The sequence below is a fragment of the Streptopelia decaocto genome (assembly GCF_964273445.1).
Source record: "Streptopelia decaocto genome assembly, chromosome: 1".
NCBI classification, from domain to species: domain Eukaryota; kingdom Metazoa; phylum Chordata; class Aves; order Columbiformes; family Columbidae; genus Streptopelia; species Streptopelia decaocto.
The window spans coordinates 208,142,862-208,167,294 of NC_138663.1; the positions used below are offsets into that span (position 1 = coordinate 208,142,862).

General features: G+C 41.1%; 2 protein-coding genes across 3 annotated transcripts in view; one reads left to right on the forward strand and one right to left on the reverse strand.

Annotated features, from left to right (window-relative positions):
* RSF1 (remodeling and spacing factor 1) overlaps window positions 1-22,729 on the forward strand; it is a 66,332-nt gene extending 43,603 nt beyond the window's left edge. For both annotated transcript variants that reach the window (XM_082067931.1, XM_082067932.1), the window contains 7 exons: window positions 3,368-3,422; window positions 4,664-4,773; window positions 7,861-7,928; window positions 9,421-9,628; window positions 10,963-11,186; window positions 13,227-13,418; window positions 15,108-22,729. In XM_082067931.1, the coding sequence (XP_081924057.1) occupies window positions 3,368-3,422; window positions 4,664-4,773; window positions 7,861-7,928; window positions 9,421-9,628; window positions 10,963-11,186; window positions 13,227-13,418; window positions 15,108-15,682 (1,432 nt within the window). In that variant the 3' untranslated portion in view covers window positions 15,683-22,729. The remainder of the gene's footprint in view (window positions 1-3,367; window positions 3,423-4,663; window positions 4,774-7,860; window positions 7,929-9,420; window positions 9,629-10,962; window positions 11,187-13,226; window positions 13,419-15,107) is intronic.
* The window catches only part of AQP11 (aquaporin 11), a 73,466-nt gene that overhangs the window by 18,436 nt on the left and 30,597 nt on the right, over window positions 1-24,433 (reverse strand). The gene's annotated exons all lie outside the window — the stretch shown is intronic.

The following is a 24,433-nucleotide window of genomic DNA, read 5'->3' on the forward strand; positions in this document are numbered from 1 at the left end:
AAGTAGTAATACTGTCGTGCTCTTTTGATTATTCTCTAGCTTTCAGAATCTGACTGAAATGCATTCAGTTCCTCAGCTTTATTCTTCCGCACCCCCAAAGCGTTTTGTCATGGATTTATTTTATTTTAATGAAAACTTAAGGTTTCACATTGACTTACAAATACATAGATCAAAGTGATACCTTTATTTTTCTTTATGAATTCAAGATGCTGCTGCAAGAACCTGCCTGAATTTCAGGTTTCTTATGTACACACCGACTTCTATAATCACTACCAGCGAGGTGGAGTAGTTGTTAAAGCTTTTATGGATCCCTTTTATTTCATGGTAGAGCCTCTGACTTCTTCTTGATGGAAAATCACTTCTCTGCTTCTCCCAGGCCAAATTTCACACACACTTTCATGGTTTCCCTGTAGCAACTTTCACAGCTGCTTACATGAGAGAAAATGTTTTCTGGGTTCATTTAGGAAGAGTTTACAATTAGTCAGCTCTTGTGTTGGAGACCTCTTGGATCAAATGTTTAAAGTGTTGAGCTTCCGTGTGCTACGTGCTAACAAGGAATGCATTTTTTACTTCATTTTGCATTTGAAGACCTTTCTCTCAGCAGGGTTGGCTTGATTTATTTGATAATTTCTTAAGCAGTTGGTACTTGGGGAGAAGAAAAGCAGCTCTTGAAAGCCTCACTGGTCACACTTAAAAACCAGCTGACTTTTCCTCATCTCACCCATCTCCTGATGTTTTGCATCACAAAAAATTAGAAGTAAATGAAACTATCGAAGACAGTTGCTGAATACTAAAATGTGTACATTTCCAGTTCCTTTCTCATTTTAGCAGTTGTATTCCTTGCCTTAAGTTGCTACTTGAACTCATTTTGAAGAGCATATTGATTTTTGCAGTGTATGGCAAAATTCTTCCTCATGTGACCTCACGGTGCTCAGAGGGATGAAGATTTCTTTTGATCTATCAGTTTGGAGAACCGACATTAGGAGACAAAGCCAATCACTTTTATACACAGCCAGATATTGTAATTTAGATCTAATGATACAGACTTGTCCAAGTTCATGGTCTTTCTGGCTGTAAAACAAGCTAAAATCTGTTTTTACTCTTGGTCAGTATTGCTTTAAGAACTGTGCTTGTTCATGTTATTTAAGAAAATAATACGCAGAAATCTTTCACTAAAGAGTTCTCTAGGAAGTTATTTGGATAAAAAAGTATAGTGCTGGTCAGAAGACTTCTAAAATTTACTTAGTTTCATTAATCTATAAAGAATCTATCGGAAACAGGTGTTGGTGTCCAAGTCTAGATGACTTGTGTACATGACGCATCCTGTTGCGACTCGAGTGTGATGCGATTTGTGCCCACGCAACCGCTCACCGTAACTTCACAAGTCTGGGTCTGGTTGAGTGAGACTCTTGAGCTCAGAATCTGTGATTTTATGATTCTAAGAGGTTCTTGTGTGATTTCATTTCAACTGATATGATGCTTCACTGGGTCCTGAAAGTTGGAGATCTGGTGGCAAATGCCTAGTTCATACCTTTTGCCCGCGCAGGTTTGTTCTTCAGATTGTTCTTCAGACCTATGGGAGACTTGTGTCCTTTGAGAGCTGCAAGTAGAGACCAGGAGCCAGGGTTGTGCCCAGGGCAATTCAGATGAGGCAAGCTAAGCTTACTGGGACTGTCTAAGTTGAGTCTTGCCAACTTTGGTTTAATCCTGTTACCAGCTGTGGACAAGGTCATCCCGCTTTTCCTTAAACAGGCTTTCCTGTATTTGAGTGCTGTTCTCTCTCCTGTCTTTGGTCCAGAGAACACACGACCAATCTACCCTGTTTTTTCAGCCTTTCTCAGCAGCATGTGTTTGCACTGTTTTAACTCCTACTGACTTGCTCTAAACTCTTCGGCTGGATCACGTCTTTCTTCAAGTATGTGTGGTGCCTGGATGGCACCAAGTACTCCAGCTACATGTGAGCAGGGCTGGTGGCCGTGGCAGGTGTCCTTCACTTCTCCTGTAGGCTGTTGTCCTCTTCATGCATCCATCTGTAATATTCACAGAAACCTAGGTCGGAAGGGACATCAAGAATCATCTGGTTCAACCTTTCTTGGCAAAAGCACCACGTGGACAAGATGACCCAGCACCATGTCCAGCTGAATCTTAAGTGTCCAAGGTTTGGGCATCCACCACTTTCCTGGGGAGATTATTCCAATGGCTGATTGTTCTCATAATGAAAAATTTCCCTCTTGTGTCAATCAGAATCTCTCCAGAAGTAACTTGTACCCATTACCCTTCATCTTCTCCCTGTGACTCCTTCTAGAAAGGAAGTCTCTTCTTTGTAGCCACCCTTTAAATACCCGAACAAGGCGATGAGGTCCCCCCTACACCTTCTTTCCTCAAGGCTGAGCAAGCCCAGTTCTCTCAGGGGTTTCCCAGTCCTTGGATCATCTTTGTGGTGCTTCTCTGGACCCTCTCTGGCCTGTCCACATCCTTTTTGTGTAGCAGGGACCAAAACCGAGCACAGTATATCAGGTTTCGCCTGACAAGCGTGGAGTAGAGCAGGATAATGATGCCCCTGTTGATGCAGCCCAGTGTCCCATTGTCCTTTGCAGCAGCCAATGGTCACTCACATGGAGCTTGTTGTCCCCCAGGTCACTTCCCAGCTGGGTAGATCCCAGCCTGGATTGTTTGTCCAGGTGCAAGACGTTACACTTGTCCTTGTTAAACTTCATAAGGTTCTTCTTGGCTCGCTCCTCCAACCTCTCCAGGTCTTCCCAAGTGTCCACTTCCCCATCCAGTTTGGTGACAGCTCTTCCTGCAGCATTTGGACTCTGAGCTTTGTTGGGTTATTCTCCTCTAACAAAGAATTGCTATGTAGGCCATTATTTGCTCCCAGGTGTTTCTAGAGTTGATTATTCCTGCCTGAGTCTAAAATCTGGAACTTGTCCTTTTTGGATTGCATCTTGTCTTTGAGAATTTTCCCAGTTCATTGTGATTTTTGAATTCTCATTTTATCTTTCAGCACCTCCAGGGTCAGTTGTAGTTACGGATCTGACATTATAGTCTCTATCACATCATTATTATTTTTCACTTGTGTTTTAATTGCTTTTTACACCCTAATTCAATCATTTCCATTGCGCTCGCAGTCTTCAGGTACTGTTGTTTGTCAGAATTCTTTGGAAATCTCTTAAATTATGCAGGTAGGAAAATGTAATCGTATGAGATTTAACATGTAATTCCAACTAAAGTGTTTTCTATTGGAGCATCCTCTTGGGATGCCTCTGCCTGGCAATAGTAAGAGCTCCAAACAGTGCTAATTACAGCGTTATTTTAGATATCTGCAGTTTTTCTGTAAGCTTATTTTCTCTTTTCTCTCCTAAAGAAAAGAACGCTTGGTGTATGTGGGTATCAGTATTGAGAACATCATTCCCCCTCAGGTAAGTTACTGCGTGTCTATTGTATTATCGGTCTATTTTCCAAACCTGTCAGGGAAGAAGTTTCTTAGTGCTTTGTCAGAAGTGCCAGTAGCATCTTGGAAGGGAAAATCAATCTATATACAGGTCAGAAATAATTCTAGGCTCTTTGTTTTAGACTGAGATTGAATTTAGCAGAGGAAACAAGGGATGTTTATCATGTTTATTAGAGCCAACTGGTGTCACACATGATCACAGAATCACCTCCCCACCCATTACAGTTGGGTTTTATGTAGAGCGCTCCACTAATCTGTAGTTTATAAAGGTGGGATTCAATTTATTTAACACTGTTGTCTGTTGTATAATTATCTAGATCTGAGCTAATTGTCACAGCTTTCCATTGGAACTGATGGTAACAAATGTTTCTGGCTTATGATTCAGGGAACATATGTATTATCTATGAGAAGTATTACATTTGTCTCCAAGAATTGTATATTGAAGTCACATATGGTTAAAAAGTATAAACATTGAGTATTTTACGAACAGATGCTTTTACAGAAGAGGGAAGATGTTTTTATTCGGGGACAATGGCCTCTTCTCACTTCTTAAATATATTTTAAAGTGATTCCTTTAAGTCTTACCCAAATGTCTTTGTTGGAGATCATAATTTGTTCCTTGTATAATAGTTTAAAATGAAACTGTTGTTTGTTTTAAACATAGACTTTGACTATAATAAAGCAAACTTTCTCCTTGTCTCTTGATAGCAGAAAAATAACACCTTTGACAAACTCGAAGAGTCTCAGGCTGGGAGCAAATATTTGATAAATTAAGCCTGGGGGCAGATTTTTTTAATTAATAACTTGGAAACTATGTCATAAAATTAACCTGTGTGGAATTTTGAGACTGCAGCATGTCAAGGTGTCCCTGTGCTTGGTATGCAGAGATGCCACCAATAATTTGTTCAGTTGCTGCATTTATTAGTCCTGCAAGTAGCACCTGAGGCACCATCAGTGTTGTCGCACAATCACAAGCCTGAACCCCTAAACATTGTAATTGCAAAATTATGTTGCCAATAAGGGCAATATGTGCACTTGTTCATGTGAACTCTGCTGTAACAAGTCATTATGAATATATTCGAAAGGAAAGTGTGTTGGGTGGATGCGTTTTCTAGATCATACAAATATCGGTATCATACGAGTTCAGTCACGAGCGTGGAGGGTTTGGGGAGATAAAACATTTTTGACGCTTCTGTGTTATGTGAACAGGAGCCAGAAATACCTGAAGGCCAGGAAGAAAAGAAGAAAGATTCCAAAAAGCCCAAATCAAAGCTGCTTGAAAGGAGGTCTACCAGGACCCGCAAGTGCATAAGCTACAGGTCGGCAGCTCTTTTCAATAGCTTGTAAAACCAAGAAAACTCATACTGTTGTTTTTCTTAAGCAACCCATTGGTTCTCATACGCACTTTTACATTTAAAAGCGAGCCCCAACTCAAGTGGGTTTGTTCTTTCCTCTGAATACCGGTTGTGCTTGCAGCAGTAATGCAAAGGTACAGGTGAGATGGTCTAGTGAAGGGATAATGCACTAAATGAAGAAAATATGGATGGTACTTTGTTCAGGAATATTGAAGGCTTTGGCATTACTGGAATTTCTGGAGTAGGTTAAAGCAGGCGAATTGTACCTCTCCTTTCTATTGGAAGGCAGACTTGTGTGTAAAGGCCTTAAATTCCCGTTTCTCTTCCCCCCACCTTATGGCTTCTATACATGAAAGGGGCATGAAATTCAAAATGTGATTGAGACAGTGTGTCTAAAAATGGTCTGTAACTCTTTAGGGAAATTGTGATAAAAATGCAATTAGTAAATTAGAATTCCAAGATATTTAGACTCTCTGCATTCTAAAAGTAGAACAGGTCACTAAAGTTTACAAAATTTGGCATGATCTTTATATTATCTTTTGTTCTCAATGCGTTACCAAAGCGGTTTATAAACTACCTTGAGGTGCTCCATGGTTCAGGTCGTGGTCAGTCAGAAAACTCAGCCTGACCTTGCTTAGCTGTTGGTCCTCGGTAGCTTTGGCAATTAACAGCAAAAGACGCAGTAACAAAAATGCCATTGCTGCTTTGGGAAATTGTTTATTTGAGGTTATATAGATTTGCAAATATGCTCATGACCAGTCAGGCAGCATCTGAGCAAGAGAATAAACATCTTGCCTGTCAGGCCTCTGGTGTGACATGTTGTGCAAAGACAGTAATTTTTATTGGAAATAATGTTTTGTATAATGTTGCTCTGGAAAAAAAGTTGATCTTCTGATGCAAAGTGACTCAGTCATACACACAACTTTGTGAAAATATTGCGCTTACTTCAGATTTCTGTGTCCACTGCTGGTGTCAGTGGGAATTGTGGATGTTTTCCTTCAGTGGGGGGAAATATTAATATTAATGAATGCTGAACATCTTATTCCGCTGACAGCCAAATCTGGTTCTCTAAAGAGATGCAAACCCTTTGTCACCTGAGTCATCTGTCAGAAATCTGCATTGGGAATAAAGCAGCAGCAATTATGTCCTATTAATGGACAAGGAGCTGGCTGCTCATGTTGGAGCTCAGGTTGTTAGGGGTGATTTGGAAGTGTTAAGTGATTTCTCACATTTTAAAGAGAGGGTTGGTTGTTTTTTTTTAGTGGTATAGATGGAAAATAACATTTGGGTCGTGTGGAACTAATCTTATTGATGGAATAATTGCAGAGTTACTTCCTTGCTGAGTAAAGCTGCCTTTAACATACCATGCGGTTGTTCTTAGGGAATATAGAGAGACTCCAAATCCATCATCTGGTTTTTAAGGGAAAAAGTGTTTTTGCTTACTGTTGAAATACGGAGTAATATTAGATCTATTATTTTCTTGTTCTGCTGGAGATAACTATGGAAGAGCAAGATAATTATATTTATGTTTCTTTCGTGACCGAGAAACTGAATCTTTAATCAAAGTATTGTCCAATTATTAGTTGTTCGTATTGTAAAAAATCTAATAATCTAAAAAATAATAGTTTAATAAAATTAATAATTTAATAATTTTTTAAAAATGAAAAGAAAAACTTACATCTAAATAAAATGTCTTTCCTACATTGTTAATGAAATTCAGACTTTAGCATGTTGTATCTCAAGGCGTGATACAGGTAACAATCCTTTTTTATGGGATGTAAATTCATAACTGAAGAAACAAACTGAAGTCATCTGTGTAAAAGGACGGGATCCTTTTTCCTCCCTTTGCTGTTCCTTTTAAATGAATTACTCGGCATGCAGAGATTTAAGCACTCTTATAAAAGCTGCTGCAGGACAAATGTACTCAAATATTTTGCTTTTGTTTGTCCTGTTTAGTTATGTGTTGAGGTTTTGATTGCAGGGTGACAATAAAACCCTGGCATATATATTGTTAACATCCTCTCTTCCCTCCCTTCCCCCTTTTTCCCCTCCTTCTTAGTAGCATTTTACCAATGCTACTAATAAGAATAGAGAAAATACAAAATATACAAAACCAATCTTGAAAGTCCCAGCAACTGCAGAACCAGCACCCGCAGTCCTGGACTGGACTCTGCAGCCAACCGGAGCTGGATTCAGTCTGTCACTAGGCCTCAGTTCACAGGGACGACTAGCAAGGTCCTCTCCTAATGTTGGCCATAAGCAAAAGGGAAAAGGGGACGAGATCCTCGTGATCTCCCACTTTTTTATGAAGTATTCACATGAATGGGATGTTATAGACAGTTGGTCAGTTTCTTGGTCACCTGTTTCTCGTTGCCCCTCTCATGAGATGTGAATCTGTGCTTATCAATAACTTCACATTCCATTGCTATGTTTCCCACAACATGTATCTGGTTCTCCAGGAAAATGCAGCTACTATGAAGCTTTAGCTGACAGGCAAATTAACTAAAAGAGAAACTTGTTTTTTAACAAAACCAGGACCTTATGCAACATGACATTTTAACTTACTTGTATGTATGTATATTTGTCTCTACTGTGTACAGTATATTTTATCTGTTCAGTTTAGCACGCTGCAGATCCCTAAAGTATAATTACCGCGAGCTTTAAGAGGAGAAAGAAGTGATCCAAAATAAGTTTTCAAGGAACATCGAGGATGAATAATTTTACTTTAGGTGCTTTTCAGCAATTATATATTGTTAAATTCAGTGGCGTGTTATGTAAAATGAAAGTGGTTTTCTGTTCACATAGATCAATAAGAAGACAGGAAGGCAATGGTGAATAATATGCTAGCAAGTAGAAATAAACACACCTTAAATAAAAATTGCTATTTTATCATCAATCCAGCCCATTATTTCTGTAATTTTATTATCTATCCAGCCCGTTGTCTGTGCAGTGTGATTTCTTTAAAACAGTTCTAGTTTTTGAGGTATGTTTTCGTAAGATAATTTAATTAGGGTGTGCTTCCAAGTGGTAAATGAAAGCTGTTACTTTTAGGTTTGATGAATTTGATGAGGCAATTGATGAGGCAATTGAAGATGATATCAAGGAGGCTGATGGAGGAGGTATGTTTCTGATATTTATTTTCATTGCAGTGGTGATAAGAAGATTAAGACCAAATGTATTTTGATACCAGAAGCAACAAATATAGTCCTCCCCCTTACACTTTGTAGTTTACAGTTTTTACTGCTGTGTTTTTGGAATCAAACTCAATAATTTCTCCTGGAAATGGCCATGTCAGGCTGCCAAAAGACACCAAAATTGATTTGGTCTTGATAGTTAAATTCAGCTTGTAAATGTTTTGATATATGAATGCAATGGCTAAGCATGACAAGAACACTCTTACAATTAATTTGCAAAGTTTTGGATTTGAGGTTAGAATGGCAGCTGGTGCTATTGACATCTGTCACCTATAAAAACTGGGTTCACGAACTGGTCTGCTTTAAAGCTGGGGTCTACAAAGTGGTTTGAAAAATATTAACTCAGATCTATAAGCACTTCTCAGTTGAACATAATTTCACTTTATTCACGTACTTTGTTGCCTATTAAGGCAACATAGGGGATCCAAAAGGGAGATCTTGAACGGTATCTGAGAGGTGTAGATGGATTTGTGCTTCTGTGTGGAGAAGACTGCCATGAACCATCATCCCTCAGCTGTTTGACTTGTGGCATCTCCACAAAGACACCAGTTTTGAGGAGCTCGGTGGATGTACACAGACAATCTGAACATTGCGTGTCTGTAACACACCTGTATAATCACAGAATGGTTGGGGTTGAAGGGACCTCTGGAGATCATCCAGTCCAACCCACCTGCTAACGCAGGGTCACCAGAGCAGATCACACAGGAATGTGTCCAGGTGGGTTTGAATGTCTCCAGAGAAGGAGACTCCACAACCTCTCTGGGCAGCCTGTTCCAGGCTCTGGTACCTCATAGGAAAGAAGTTTCTCCTTGTGTTCAGATGGAACCTCCTGTGTTTCAGTCTGTGCCCGTTGCCCCTCATCCTGTTGTTGGGCAGCACTGAACAGAGTCTGGTCCATCCTCTTGACACCCACCCTGGAGATATTGATCAGCATTGATCAGGTCCCTTCTCAGCTTCTCTTCTCCAGGCTGAACAGCCCCAGCTCTCTCAGCCTTTCCTCAGCAGAAAGATACTAAAATAATAAACCCAATGAAGTCTCAACAGTAAAACCAGCTTTTCAGGAACTCCACTCCCTGGCCAAACAGCAACTGCAACACTTCATCTCCCAAGAATTGTTTTAATCATTATGAAGATGATGTATTTTCTGATAACTGTCCATTCACAAAGCATTAGGCAATAATGTGGGGTGGGGTTGAGTATAAGAATGGACGTGGACCTTGTTCCACATGGACCTCAGTATTTCCAGGTGACCACAGCTGGGGCTGTGTGTGGCAGGAACAAGACTCCAGAAACAGTCTTGCAAGACAAAATATGCTGCTTTACAGAGAATAACCTGAAGCTATAGGCATGGAAGAAAAGTATAAACAAAAAATCAACTTGCTCTTTTTCCCCCCCCTTTTTCTATCACTGAATTCAGGCATTGGCAGAGGCAAAGACATGTCTAATATCACAGGTCACCGTGGAAAAGACATTTCCACAATCCTGGAGGAAGAAAGGAAAGAAAACAAGCGACCGCAAAGAGCTGCTGCAGCACGGCGCAAGAAACGACGGCGACTAAATGACCTGGATAGTGACAGTAATCTGGATGAAGAAGAGAGTGAGGATGAATTCAAGATCAGCGATGGGTAAGGTTGCAGTTTAACTTCCACCACAAGTCACAGACCACTACAGGCTTCTGTGACTCTGAAATGATCATTTGGAGCATGTGCCCAGTGCTGGAACAGCTCTGCACGGTGTCAGCAAAAGTCCTCCTGGCTTAGAGGAACATCATTGTACTGGAAAAACCGCACTCTGGATACACGTGCTGAAATAATCCAATCTGTATTTTAAGTAAAAGGTGTTCTGGGAATGTTACTGGTATGAGGCTGCACTGGGGGGTTCTGTACATGGTTATGTTAGTGAAGCAGCTGAGTCCTCTGACTGATGATAGAATCGTAGAATCATTTGGGTTGGCAAAGACCCTCAATGTTGTTGAGTCCAACCATTAACCCAGCCCTGGCACTACCCCATGTCCCTGAGAACCTCATCTCCACGTCTTTTAAACCCCTCCAGGATGGTGACTCCACCACTGCCCTGGGCAGCCTGTTCCAGTGCCCAACAACCCATTCCAGGAAGAATTTTTTCCCAATATCCAATCTAAGCCTCCCCTGACACAATTTGAGGCCGTTTCCTCTCATCCTATAACTTGTTATGTGGGCAAAGAGATGAACACCCTTCATGCTACAACCTCCCGATGTGCCTGTCTACCAGAAATCCATAACAAAGATGCAGCTACAATGAGGCTGCTTGTTTCCTTTTGAAAAATACGTCCTATTTTGTGGGATTTTTATTGGCCCTGATTGGCATTTCAGAATTGGAAGTGTAAAATTTCCCCATTTGCAGCACACAAAACTTGACATGCAGGTTCTGAAAACAGCTCTTGATTTCTGCTCTCTAGGAGACAGAGTTCGAAAACAGCTAAAGAAGTGGTTTATACTGTAGAAAACAATGTGTCATGTGAAGCTTTAAATGCTAAATGAGCATTGCTCTGGTTAACTGAAACTCTCGGTGGGATTTCTTATTGTTCAGTCTGGGGAACTCCCAACATGAATAAATTTAATAATAATTTTATACAGCCTTTATGCCTCAGTGAAGAGCTCTAGGCTCTTTACGATCAACACTTAAAGCTTTACCAGTCACTGAGTCAATTTCCCAAGTGTATGGATAATCTATACAACAAAGATGTAAATTTTGAGCTTTGTTTTTCACTTGTGACCGTGCTGAGGGCATTTCAGTGGCACCCTGAGTTAAATACGCTGGATATTTCCGATCAATGAGTGTAGCTTGCGGAAATCTCACAGAATTAATAGCGCATTGATCCATTCAAGTGCGCTCATGCATTACTTGTAAAATAGAAATACCGATTCAATCTCTTATTTCTGATACCTGTCTCTGTTGTCTGTGGTGTCTCTTTGAACAGATCTCAGGATGAGTTTGTTATATCGGAGGAGAATCTGGATGAAAGTGAAGATGACCCTCCATCCAACGAAGACAGTGATTCGGAGTTCTGTGCCCGCATTTCCAGGCGACACGTCTCCAGGCCCATGAGGCAAAGCAGGCGGTTACGAAGGAAAACAGTCAAGAAAAGATATTCTGAGGATGACGAAGATGAAGATTCTGAGGAGAATTCAAGCAGAGAATCTGGTGAGCATAAGAAGTCTTTAAATATATTAAATACTCTGTGGAGAGGAAGAGTGGAAGTCTCGATTTCCTGTAATGACGGACGCTAACTAAGGTGTCACCTTTGCTTTAAAGCACTTTGCTGCTCATTCTGCTGCGAATGTTGTGCAGGAAACTACTATTGAGTATGAGGTTCTCAGCATTTTAAGTAATTATATATTTAAATGAATGCTTGTGTTATGATTCAAAATGCCTTTGTGGATGGTTTCATCTACCCTGTACCTTCCTGTTTGGAACATGATTGTAGGGAAGAGAAAGGATGGAGCCAAAAATGCACTTTTTAGCTACTTGAAGACCTTCCAAATACCTTTGAAAAAACTTCTGAAAGAAACATTTTCCCTCATTTTGTATGGAAGAATAATTCCTTCAGTTTTCTGGCACTCTGTGTTCTCTGGTAGGCTTGAAAGCAAGTAATAACACCTTGAATCTGTTTCTTCTATGATTATCCTTTTTTGATCTTTTTTTAACTAAAAACCCTTGCATCACAGGAGAAGTGAATAATTCACTTTGTTCTACTTGTCCTTCAACCAGTTCGTTTGCTGTTTGCCCAATTTGAAGTTTGAGTGTAATCCCTATGCAATACTTCTATCTTTCCAAGATAAACATCTGAAGATTGTCCTCCGCGTTTCTGCTTCACTGGAGACTCAATCCTAGAAAGCCCCAGATATTTTTACATATTTTTATAATGAATTTAGGGTACAAAGTTCACTGGAGCTTCAACTTTTTGCAGTGTGTGTTACCTTTCCGGTGTTTTATGTGTATCTAGAATGTAGATGATCGTGTTGGCGTGAGTTGCTTTGAAGTGCTGATTTCCAGCAGGAGGGTTCACACATGGATAGATGACGATAGTTTTATGCACTGACAATAGTTGTTTCTCCCTAACTGGAATGCGTCACTGTACCCATTGTAAACTCTTAACGATGGAGCTAGAGGATTGAAACCATTGAGCTGGAGAATCAAAAGAGGTTGTTCATTTATTCTCTAATGCCCAGGAGCAACTATTTGTGTCCTGGTGGACACACGACCATGATAAAATAACTGATTCCTTACATATCTAAGAGTATAGTCCTGATATTTTGGTCTTTTACCCTGTAGTTGTCCCTCAAGTTCCTGCCTTAACCCTATTTTGAGCTAAAGACATAAGGTGCGCTGTGAATGGCTTTGTGTTCGGTCTCCAGAGATGGAGTTTCTCTCAGAAGATGGTGGTGGTGGTTGTTGAGCTGCTCTGATTCTTTCTTCAGCATTTTAGGAAGGAAAAAGGATGTCGCTTTGAGCTGTGGTCATGTCAATCAATAACTTAGGAACAGTATGTGACACGTATAGAAATGTATCTTGGGATCATTGTTTTGGCACAGCTTGGTGAAAAAGCAGCTGAAGTTGATTCAAGGCTATTTAAAGTGATGCAAATAACTTTAATTCTTAAAGACACGAGCTGCAGTAGATGGGTGCAGGAGGAACTGTGAATGATGGTAAGTTTCTTCTGTACAGTTTCTGTTTTAAGCAAACTCACGATCAAGTGAGACTTAAATTCTATAACTCAGGTCTTACCTGGAGTTTCATCTTGTCAGTGGTTTTTCATCTACCTATTCTTAAAGATGTTTGAGTAGAATACAATTAACTTTAAAAACAGAAAGGCCTTTCCAGTGTCAGCAGTAACGTGCATCATCAACTCTGATTCAGTACGGTTGTTTCAGCTGTCAGGAATTGTAGAGGTGGCATCTTTGGCACCAGTAGAGCTGAGGGAAGAAAAACACTGGAAGGAAACCTGTTCTGGAGGAGTTTGAGGGAGATGTGGAAAAAGGTTTGTGAGAAGATTTTAAAACCGGGCAATTCTACGCTGGTGATGAATGGTTGGAACTGATACCATGAGCCTGGAATGGGTCAGGGTAATGAGCCCTGATGGTTGGGATGCTCCAGTGCCGGAAGAGTACATGATTTTATTATCGAAATTAATGCAGTTTTGCCGTAATGAAGTAACTCGCATCACTGTTTTCTTCTTTACAGAGAGCGGTGAGTACACAGATTACAGTGACGACGATTATCTGGAAACCAGGAGGAGAAGATCAAGACGGAATCAGAAGAGACAAGTTAATTATAAGGAAGATTCAGAAAGTGATGGCTCCCAGAAAAGTGTCCGATACGGAAAGGAGTTAAGAAGAGTTCATAAACGCAGGCTCTCCACTTCAGATAGTGAAGGTAAAATAAACAGCTAAGGAGCTAATATATGTCAGCATTAGCATGAAGACCGTATATAATTCAGAGATTTTTGGAGAACCTTCTTTCTAGAATTCTGTGGTGTTTCTCAGAAACTGTTTCTTTCTGAACCAGGCCACTGGTACTTCACGGTGCACCATTACGATCACTTCTTAAAGTCATCATCGTCCCTAATCCTGACATCCAGGTCCAAATTTACTGTGCTGGGATCCCAAAACTGGCATTCATGTAACCGTTTGGCCGCTTTTCTGTTAAGAGCCCACAAAGCTTCATCTTATGAGTCTTTAAAGATTCTCTTCTTTTAAAAAGTATTCTTTTTGGTGCCCTGATTATATTTGTGCTGGTGGTTAAGATTCATTCAATCTCCCATGATAAGCACAGAGGAAACCTGCTCTCGTAACATCAGTCACACCGTGAGCGACTGGTGTGCGTTCAGATGTAAAATTAACTTTTACAAAAGCAACTTTTGGATGCTTCGCATTGTGGGTGAGCTTACGAGACCTCAGGTCCAGCGTTCAGAGCTGCTGAGCGTTAGGGCTGCAATGGGTGCTCGGCTTCCTCAGAAAATGCCGAGCACCTCTGATTTGTAGGTAAGTTTTGGAAGTGCTGGCCTGAATTTAGAGTGTTAGCGGATCCTTTTAGATGAAGGGAAACAAGTATGTAATATAACCATATAATATCTCAAATTTGATCATACACTTCAATATATTCTGTTCTTGGAAGAGGATCTATACGCTCTCTGAGAACTGCAGAGAGTTTTTCGCTACCTGACTAACAATGTATTTTCTCCATGAAATCCCGTTTCCTCAGGTGGTTTTGGTACTGATTTTTTGCATATTAAAATTAGCACCACTGGGTGCCATTGCAGTACTCTCCCACAGCTCCCATGATGTGCTATAAAACATAAGTGTTACTGAAGTGTAATTCTGTTGAAAATACAGCAACTCTGATTCTCACGCAACTTAAACCTGCATTAAATAATACCCTTTTAGAATAACAATTCACATGCATTTCTAATGGAGACATCAAGTGGTGTTTGCCGTTTAAATTTTCAGCCTCTATCTTTTCTCACTGAAGCCATGAAGGGTCAGCAGGAAGGTTGGCAGCGTGTAGGTGATATTCCAGTTCGCCAAAAAAACCAATAGGCTTCTGTTAAAGGGCAACAAGCTTCACGTGTCATTTAGGCAGCGTTCATGTGCTTTGGAAGAAGTTGTATATAATTTGGGAGTGGCAGGGGAATACTTGTGTATATATGTATAGATATAGATCTATATCTTTTTATGATAGTGCAGCTGTTGTTTGGGATCTTAGTTCTTGGAAGGGTATAAAGTGGGTGCTGTGAAATGAGGGATAAGGTTCTGCGTTATTCCTGGAATGCAGTTATTGTTTTGGGGGGTGAACACATCAGCCTCCAAAGCCTCTGGTGTTCCTCATATGGGAAACCAGAATATCAACAAATTGTTAAGTCTTTGCTTCTTGACCAATTGATTTTAAAAGTAGTAATAATGCAAGTATTTTGACATGCTTGGGAAAACTGAGGAAGGAGATGGAAAGGTGTGTGGTGAGAGAGAGAAATGGCTTTTTAATGAGTGTGAAAGGTGAAAAATAAAGTGTAATTGTTTTGGTTGTGCTCAGATTTGCTAACGGCTTTAAGTCTGCTGCTTATTCCAGAGAGCTACGCATCTAAGAACTCCGAGGATGACGAATCCACAAAGGGGTCGAAGCGATTAGTTCGAAAACGCCGGCGAAGTGCAGACGACTACTCTGAGGAGGAAGGAGAGGACGAGGAAGATGAAGGGAGGCCTGTCCGCAAACGGCTGAACCGAATCGAAACGGACGACGAAGACAACTGCGAAAACGCCAACGACGACGCGGAAAACCCCGCTCCTGCGAATAAGCTGCCAGCGCCGCAAGCTCCTCAAGACAACGCCAAGAAGCACTGCTACCGGATAGAAAGCGACGACGAAGATGACTTTGATAACGTAGGGAAAGTAGAGAGCCCTTTGGACTACAGCCTGGTGGACTTGCCTTCCACCAACGGACAGAGCCCAGGGAAAACCATTGAGAACTTGATTGGCAAACCCGGCGAGAAGACCCAGGCGCCCAAGGACAGCACGGCCAGCGCCAGCCTGGCGCCCAACGGCACGGGGAGCGGGCAGGAGGTGGTAGGGCCGGAGGAAGATGAAGACGAACTTTTGAGAGTGACTGACCTTGTTGATTACGTCTGTAACAGTGAACAGTTATAAGACTTCCATTTTTGTGCTAATTTATTCCACGGTAGCTCATACCAGCGGGCCAGTTATTAAAAGCTGTTTTATTTTTCCTAGAAAATTCTCCACTACAGTATCACTTTTTAGAAGCAAGAATTTCACCAGTCCTGCAGTCTTTCTGTGAAGTGACCAGTTTTGAACTTTGAAGATGATTGCTGTAAATTCCCTCTCTTAACCCTCCCCCCACCTTTTCTCCTTCCAAGTCCATGGTCCTGGGTAATTTCACTCACAAAAACCTTATAACAACAAGAGATTTGTATATTTTTGACTTTATATTTCCTGAGTGCGTACAAATTTGTGGAAATGGGTGGCCTAAGAAAGCATTCCAAATCGGTCAGGGCCCAAACCGGAACTGGGGTGGGTTTGGCTCAAGGTGGGGGGTGGGAGGGGATGCAGAAGCACTTGTGCTTTAGCTTTTTCATATGAGATATATATTATATTTAAATGTTCACAACTTAGATTACAACTTAACAGACAGTTAAAAAACAAATTAATGTCTGTACTGTCTCATTTTGTGAGTTGTAGGTTAACATACCATAGCTCATTTTAGTAATCACCTTCATGGAAAAGCAGTTTGATTTTAATACAGGAGGCAAACAGAATTATTAGAGGCCAAGAAGGTACCATAAACAAGAACTCTACTATCCATTATGACTTGCAGACTTTCCTAATAAACATCCTTTAAAGTGTTTGTACAGTAAAGTGTACTGTAATGACGTTTTTGACAGTCGAAACACGAGTTTGTAAAGCGATCCTGCGCGTAGTTCATCCGCCGCTCTCCGCACGGCGCCCGGCGGGAGGACGTGTCGCTGGGAAGTCAGTCTGTAAGTCGGACGGCGTCTTGACGTGCTGCAAACTTTTGCCAGACAAAAAGAGCTGCCCGGCCACCCGAGGTTTTTCACCATCCGTTGGAGTTTTCGGAGTGAAATGCGTTTGTCCCAACGGCGTTGACCACAGAACGACAGCACGTCAGAGGATTGAGGGATATTTTTGTTTTCAAATAAACCGTGACTGGTCCATTCATGTTCTTAATATCTACTTCAAATTGAAGTAAACAAATGGAACAGTTTTCCTTTTGGAGGTTTTCTCTTTGGGGTTTGTGTGTGTGTGTGTGTGTTTTTTGTTTTGATTTTACTTATCTGCCTGGATCTATTAGCAGGTTTTGAATGTAGTGTTGGCCTTTGGCCATTAGAATTTTCTTAATATACATTTTAATAATTGCCACGTGACCAACTGATTTCAAGAAGGCAGCATTGCTGAGAGAAAACGCTTGGCTCCAAGACATCTCATCCAGTGAAGTGATATGTGCTTTTATTCAAGAAAATAAAGATGACAAAAGAAAACAAACAATATGAGGCACATAAGGAAGAGCAAAGCTGAAATTTGTTTTGGGTAGCATTCAGTTTTCTCTTTACTCTGATTGAAGATGCAGGCTGTAGCATTTGGACGTGTCGGAGCACACACACGGCTCAAACAGATCTGCCAAGCGCTGAAATCCAAAAAGGTCACAGTTATTAATCCTTTTGCTCTGAGATTTGGATTTTTGACTGGTGTTTATGTCCATTGCCGGCAATGGATGCACCGAAACTGCTGCTGCCACCAAGGAGTGAGTTGTCCTTTCCCACCCCATCCCCTTCCATTATATTGTATTTACTAGTCGGTCATTAAGCACTTCTGTTTTCTTGTAATAAAACTGGCATTAGGCCTTTACTAAATACCTCTCTAGAAAACCTAGGTCTAAAAATTACTTGTCTTCTGGCCTTAAAAGTCTTGGTTTTGTTTCCCCACCTCCTTCTCTGTGAGTTTTATCAGAACCACTCCATGACTCTCGCTCATTTGGGTTGTAGCAGTGCACGTATCCCGCTACACAATTAAAATTGTCAGAGCCGCAAATAGCTGGAACTCCTTCGTTATCTGCTGCGCTAAGCAAGCTTGTGACTGAAAACAATGAGAAATCGCTCAGTTTCTAAATGAGAGTTTAATTCCATTAAAGATTGCATATTTTTTCCACCATATCGATGTTAACTATTGTTTTCATGAGCAGGTATTAAAACAGGGTAGTGAAAAGCCGCAGAAGCTTAGAATGAGTTCTTAAAAAGCAGATGTAGCATTTTACACTACCATCGTGTTTTTCTTTGCCTGGGAGGGGCATCAACATTGTGCTTCTACACTTCTAATCTACTTGTGTTTTAAAACAAGCAAGAACATACGGCTTCTACTTTCCAATGTTAATAATTGCTGGGCATTTTTAATATTTGCAGTGCAAACTGATTCACATGCAGCAACGCTTTGCAACCGATGGTTTCTCATTCGTTTTGGCAGTGCCATCTTCTGTTTTGCTGCCTGATGGAGCATTTTAGTGTCTGTAGTAAACATTCTTGCTTGTAGAGTCATCCCCAAATATTAAATACTTCACAGACAAGTAATTGTGAATGTAGGAAAGGAGTTACAATAGTGAATATACCAACCAGGGAAAACTTGAGAACTGAGTTAGGGAGCGATATAAAAGCAGGAAAGGCCAGGAAGCAGAATTGGAACGTCAAGTCCTTACAAGTTGTTACCAAGTTTTTACTTTCTATAGGTCACTTTGCAAAACCAACTTTTCTCTCTTCTAAGAAGTCGCCTCTGGTACCTGAGACAGTTTCATCCCCCGGGATCCAGAGTTTCCCCTTAGACCTGTGGGAATGTTGCACGAGTAAAAACTGCCAAAAAGCATCCGAGAAAGTCGAACATTTTAAAACTCTTTATTTCTCTCATTTCTAAAGCTTCCTGCTTGGTGGAAAATATCTCCAGACTGGAAATGTCCTCCAGGTACTTAGTCCTGTGCCCTTTTTTACTCCTTCTGAGATCAACAATTAAATATCTTTGAGTACTGATCTCCAGGTGTGATTTGGGGCTAACAAACTGGATGAGAAACAGTGAAAGAAAGCTTGCCGTGGATTATTTTTTAATATAATGGATTTAAGAGTAAAAGATCAAGCAGCTGTTGGCTCAACATTTATTGAACAAATTTATTCCACACAGGTTGTCACTAAAAGGCTTTGTCTTTTTTATCTGCAAACTTAAAGAGTGTAACTGGGAAGAAAGTGAATTGATTTCTGTGTGTGCTTTAAGTAGCTTTGGTGAGGGGATGAACGTATAGATTGAGGGGAGGAATGGACCTGGTTTCTGTCACCGAATAAACAATGTCCGTTTGTGTTCTTGCGTGCAGCTCGTGTGACTATCAGCGACAAAGTGCACAGTGGGTTGCTCTGTAATTAATGAATTTGGTGTGTTAATTAGCCAGAAGGGTGGTAGAATTAAGAAATCAAAAGTTTCAGCGCAGGTGCTGTCCTCTAGTTGTAGAGTCGGCTAAACCTGAGCATATTCTTGATTTTAAACTGGAAAACGACATCACGCAACTACTGAAAAAAAAACACCTTGGTGTTGAAATCTTGTAGGAAAATCAGCGCTGAACAATCAGCTCTTTGACAGTTTGACTTCATACATCTTGAATTTCATTGCAAAATTACTGCATCAGGATTGCTCTGTCCTACCAGCACTCAAGAGAAACAGAGATGCTTTTATTTCCTAAATTGCTCATTTATGAAATACGTTACCATCAAGATTTCTTTGGATTGAAGTGTGTTAGTTATTCTTCATATTGCAGGAGCTAATGACTTAGTTGGACCTGTTTTCTGTTCACTTCTGTTTTTTAATTGCTGCGTCCAAATTCTTGGTGAGAGACCTTATTGATAGAACATCAAGGGGAAAAAAAGAAGTTGACAAGAGAAAAATTGTATGGTAGTGGTACACTTGTCCTGTCTTCGTATCTATCATTGAAGTGCATTGGTATCCAGATGCTCCAACTGGTTTAGAATTTTAATAGTGCGTTGTCATGGTGTCCGTTTTATATCTCTGTTTTCAGGCGCTTATAACTTGGTTTCCAACGTTCTTCAATAGGAAGACCCAGTCTAAACATTCAAATAATCGTTTCAAATTCCGTATTTTCACCAGCTTCTTTTATGAGAAGTAAATGAGCATTTGCTTTTTTAACTCACTTTGTACACAGTAATGGAAATAAATCGTGGCAGTAATGCTAGATCCCAGAACTGGTCTGATGAAGAGATTTGTATCGTCTAGTTCAAAATGGCAATATATAGGCCTCGAAAATTGGTTTTGGCACATGTGCAGTGACTACTATTCACAGGCTTGTAATACGGATATAATGTACAGCGCGCACCCTCGATATTTATTTACATTTGTCGTATGCTTCCGATTCACTGGGTATGTAAAAGCCTTACATGTATAAATATATATGAAAGATCAAATATCTTCAAACAAAAACAATAACTTTCTGAAGAAACACGTGTTGAATATGGTGGGGGAAGCCGCAGCAATTCATGTGAAAAAGCACAATTCTGCAGTTCCTTACATGGTTAAAACTAATGCAGAAGCATGTAGGATATTGGCTGAAATAAGGATTTGCAGGATCAAGCCCACATTTCCTGGTCGTCTTACTTTCCTTTCTTCCCCTTCCTTACCAGTTGGGGTAGGGATTATATCTCACTGAAACATTGGAAGGCAGGAAATAAAAAATCCAACAGAAATGATCCTTATTTTTGACCAGTATGAACTGGTGTATGATTCTATATGACTAATTTTCGGTGCTTTAGCATTGGGTACCCAAATCTGAGACCTAGCGGAGAGGTCTCGCTTCAGCAATATTTATCAACTGAAAATGATTTCTGAAGCTGGACACCCAGCATTTGGGGTATCAAAGATTATAATAGTTACTTCTGAAAACATGCATCACTTACCAAGCTCTTATTTTAGATTAGGTGTAACTGAGATAGTTTCAAACAGCAAAAACATGTGCTTGGGAACTGATTGTCCCAATGCTTCAGAGTAATTTAACTTATTTTGTATATTGCAAAAGATGTATATTGCTTAGTATGACACTTAAAAATGTGTACAGCTTCTGGGGGAAAGGATAAAACACTCTAAAGTAGAGATGATTTTATAATTGAATATGTGGTATAAAGGCTCCAGATTTAACTGCAATTAAAAGGAAATCCTACAGCTTGGGTTTTTGACTATCATTTCGTAAATGCTGGCACCCCACACCTGAGCTGAGGAGCAGGAGAGGGGACAATAGAGCAGTTAGAGGGGACACGGTGCTTCACGAAGGCACACGTGTTCACAAAACCTATTGCTACGTAGAACCCCAAAGGTTTCTAAGGAGAGCTGAAGGGTAGAGCGGCTCTGGCCGCTCGGCTGGTTTACTTTGTGCACTTTGCAGCACTTTGTGTATAGTCGGTCTCACTGGTTCCCCAGGTGCAGACGGTCGCGTCCTCCTGCGGTTGGAACGCTCGTTCCGCTACCAGCAGGAGATGGGGAATAGATGGAGGGAAGCGGAATGGAAAAATGTGTGTGCAAACCATTCACAAGACGGGGCTTGGACAGGCCTTAAAGCTACTTTAAACGCCCTTTACAGACTGTATTTCCAACGCAAGGCCTCCAATGTAGGTCTTATCTTGACCTTCAGAGCAACAGGAACATCTCTCGGGTCTCCTTCCTTGAGGGAGTCGGTCACGTTCCATCAGTGCAACATGGAGAAAATTAGGATCAGTCCATAGAACATTAGGACAACGTTTGGGGACATCGGTCCGAGTCCGCACAGTTTGCTTTGTTGTTTGTTCCTATGTCCCACACAACTGATTAGTGATACTTAGATTAGTCTGACAAAACTTGACTTAAATGATTCGATGGACATAAAGTCCTCCTACTAAAACATATGATAGGCCTAGTTACCAGCGCACCGTTTGTTAATTAGAGCGTTAAAAGTCTTTAATAGATACTAATCTGCTACTTGAGTTAGTGGTAGAAAAGGAATCCGAATCATAAAGCTATGCGTCTTGTTTAGTTTTCCATCTCATATTCGCTATATGGACTCTAAAATCTTGTACGGTATCTTATTCCTGTATTCACGACAACGGTACTCCTCCCTCTAACGCAATTAAATCAATTTGTCATTAATGCCAAGGCGGTCGCCGGTTCCTACCTGTGTCACAGCCGTCCCACGGCAGTTGGTGTGTGACCGGTGCCAAAGCAGAACGTCGCCGTTCTCGGTGTGCGATGGTTCCCACGTAGGCGCAGAGCCCGTACGTCAAACACCGGGGATACTCAGCGTCCCAGGTTACTCACTCGCGGAACAGTTCTCCTCCAATATTCTGTGAGAATTAGATCCAACCTGCCAGATAGGACCATTAAAATTTAAGATACACAAAATACAGTTTTTTCTTACTCCTGTTTGCTGTTTCTATGTTTGCAAAGAAACCTTGAGTTCCTTAAAAAATGGTCTCATTCACAGTTGGCCTCACTTTTGCTTTCTTTCTCTAAAGAGTGAAGTTCCACAAGCTGAAGCTCTTTATGTAGAGTTTAACCCTTGCGTTTCTGGAGTCCTGAACCTTGGCTTTTCAATCTTCAATCATGACTTATTACAGTATCAAAGGACTGAAAGGACACACACTGTGTGCGGGGAGGGAGATAACGTTGAAATAAACTGGAAGTGTTAATTCTTGTTGCACATAAATCGGGTGGTGCTTCCACTGTCGTCTCCCACACACACACACCACTAATATCACGTGCATGTAAAACACGATGCGTTACAACTTCTTTTTAAATGGAAGTCATGGTGGCCTCAGTGCTCAAAGGGTTAACTGCAGTTTATTAACAGCTGATGTTTTTAGATTCGCAGTACACAACTGTTTAAATACTGTATTCCTTGTAAATGAAGTAAAAAAAGAAATGTCAAGGCTGGTGCCAATATTTTTGTTAATGAATTGTTCAGCGTTGTCTCTCACTACAGTCTGGTCAGAACTCTTTGTGTATAAGCTGGGCCTGAAGCCATTTTATAGCTTGGAGGCCCAATTGTGTAACTTTTCTTTCATAATGTTTTTTTTTTTTGTTATAATATCTACTGTCATTTCTTTCATATAAATATGACATGTAAATTGTCATAATAAAACATTGAAATAACTCGATGTACAAAGTAGACTGTGTTTTGAAGAAACAGCTGCACTTGACAAAAAGCAGAAGCTGGAACAGGGTTCGGTGTTTACCTTACAACATCCATTTCGCTTGCTGTTGGAGTTGTATAATCGCTCAATTAGTGGTGAATTCTTACAGCAAGGCGGAAAATCTGCCCGGTTGTTACCAGGATTTGTTTGTGAGGGTCACACTTGCAGCCAGCACTGTATCTGGACAGGCTGTTCCAGCTGTTTTCTATGTGATAGTAATGAGACAGGAGCTCGGTTGATTTATTTAGGCTGAAAAACCACCAGATGGGGGCCTGAGGAGAAGCAGCGAATATGTTCTGACTCATGTCTGTGGCAATGGACATCAATGATGCTTTTGGACTTTAACAGGAAAAATCAGGGGGAGACAAGTGAACTGAAGAAAAGGGCAATTTCTGTGTGAATCCCTGACACCTGTCAATCTTTTATTTTCTTTGAATGTGTCTGTGTTTATAGTCAAAAGCGTGTTCATGTAGTGGTGAGAAATTGCTCTAAAATCCATCCCCTTGCTCCAAACGCAACGCCGGAATTTTACACTTGCATTTTTGACAGACTCTGGGTGTTTTGGTCTAAACCGGCCACCTCGCAGCAGGCAGCAGAGAAACGGTCCCCGTTGAGCAGCGAGTCCCCCCTTCTGTCCTAAAATGATTCCTAACCCTGCAAAGGTACCTGCTGCTGCCCGTTGCCTGCAAACACAGCCCGGGTTGACTAAATCACTCTTGGGTGTCCGATGTTCAGGTGTTGACGTGGGGGCGAATCCTGATTCACTTTTTAGAGCTGAGGAAAAGAGCTTTCACATCATGTTAAATACTCTTTCATTCGTAAACTTGTAGGAAATGTCTGCTCACTCACTCAACTTCTGTTAGATGCAGCACTCTGTACTGGAAAATGTATCGGGATCTTGTAAATGAGGAAAATGCAGATTTCTCCTTCCTAAAGCCTCGTCCTCAAAACCAACTTCCCAGCCTAGGCATAAAGCATCTTTTTTCCAGTCTTCTTTTGGTATGTGACACAAGAGACTCACATTTGTCTGTAGGAGGAGAAACGAACTCCATGTTGCTCTGTTGCAGTGGCTTAATTCAACTTGATCGCTCACTGTTGAGGGACATCAGCTGGATCCCCTTTAAGCAATTCAGGTACTTGTGACTCTTTTTCCACTCCAGGTGTATCCATCAGGAACTGGCTGCTGCCCATCCACGTAAAAGTGGTGAAAAGGACAGGGTGAGGGGCAATGGGCACAGACTGAAACACAGGAGGTTCCATCTGAATATGAGGAGAAACTTCTTTCCTTTGAGGTGCCAGAGCCTGGACCAGGCTGCCCAGAGAGGTTGTGGAATCTCCTTCTCTGCAGACATTCAAACCCACCTGGACACCTTCCTGTGTGATCTGCTCTGGTGACCCTGCGTTAGCAGGTGGGTTGGACTGGATGATCTCCAGAGGTCCCTTCAACCCAACCATTCTGTGATTATACAGGTGTGTTACAGACACACAATGTTCAGATTGTCTCTGTACATCCACCGAGCTCCTGAAAACTGGTGTCTTTGTGGAGATGCCACAAGCCAAACAAGTGAGGGATGATGGTTCATGGCAGTTTTCCCCACACAGAAACACAAATCCATCTACACCTCTCAGATACCGTTCAAGATCTCCCTTTTGGATCCCCTATGTT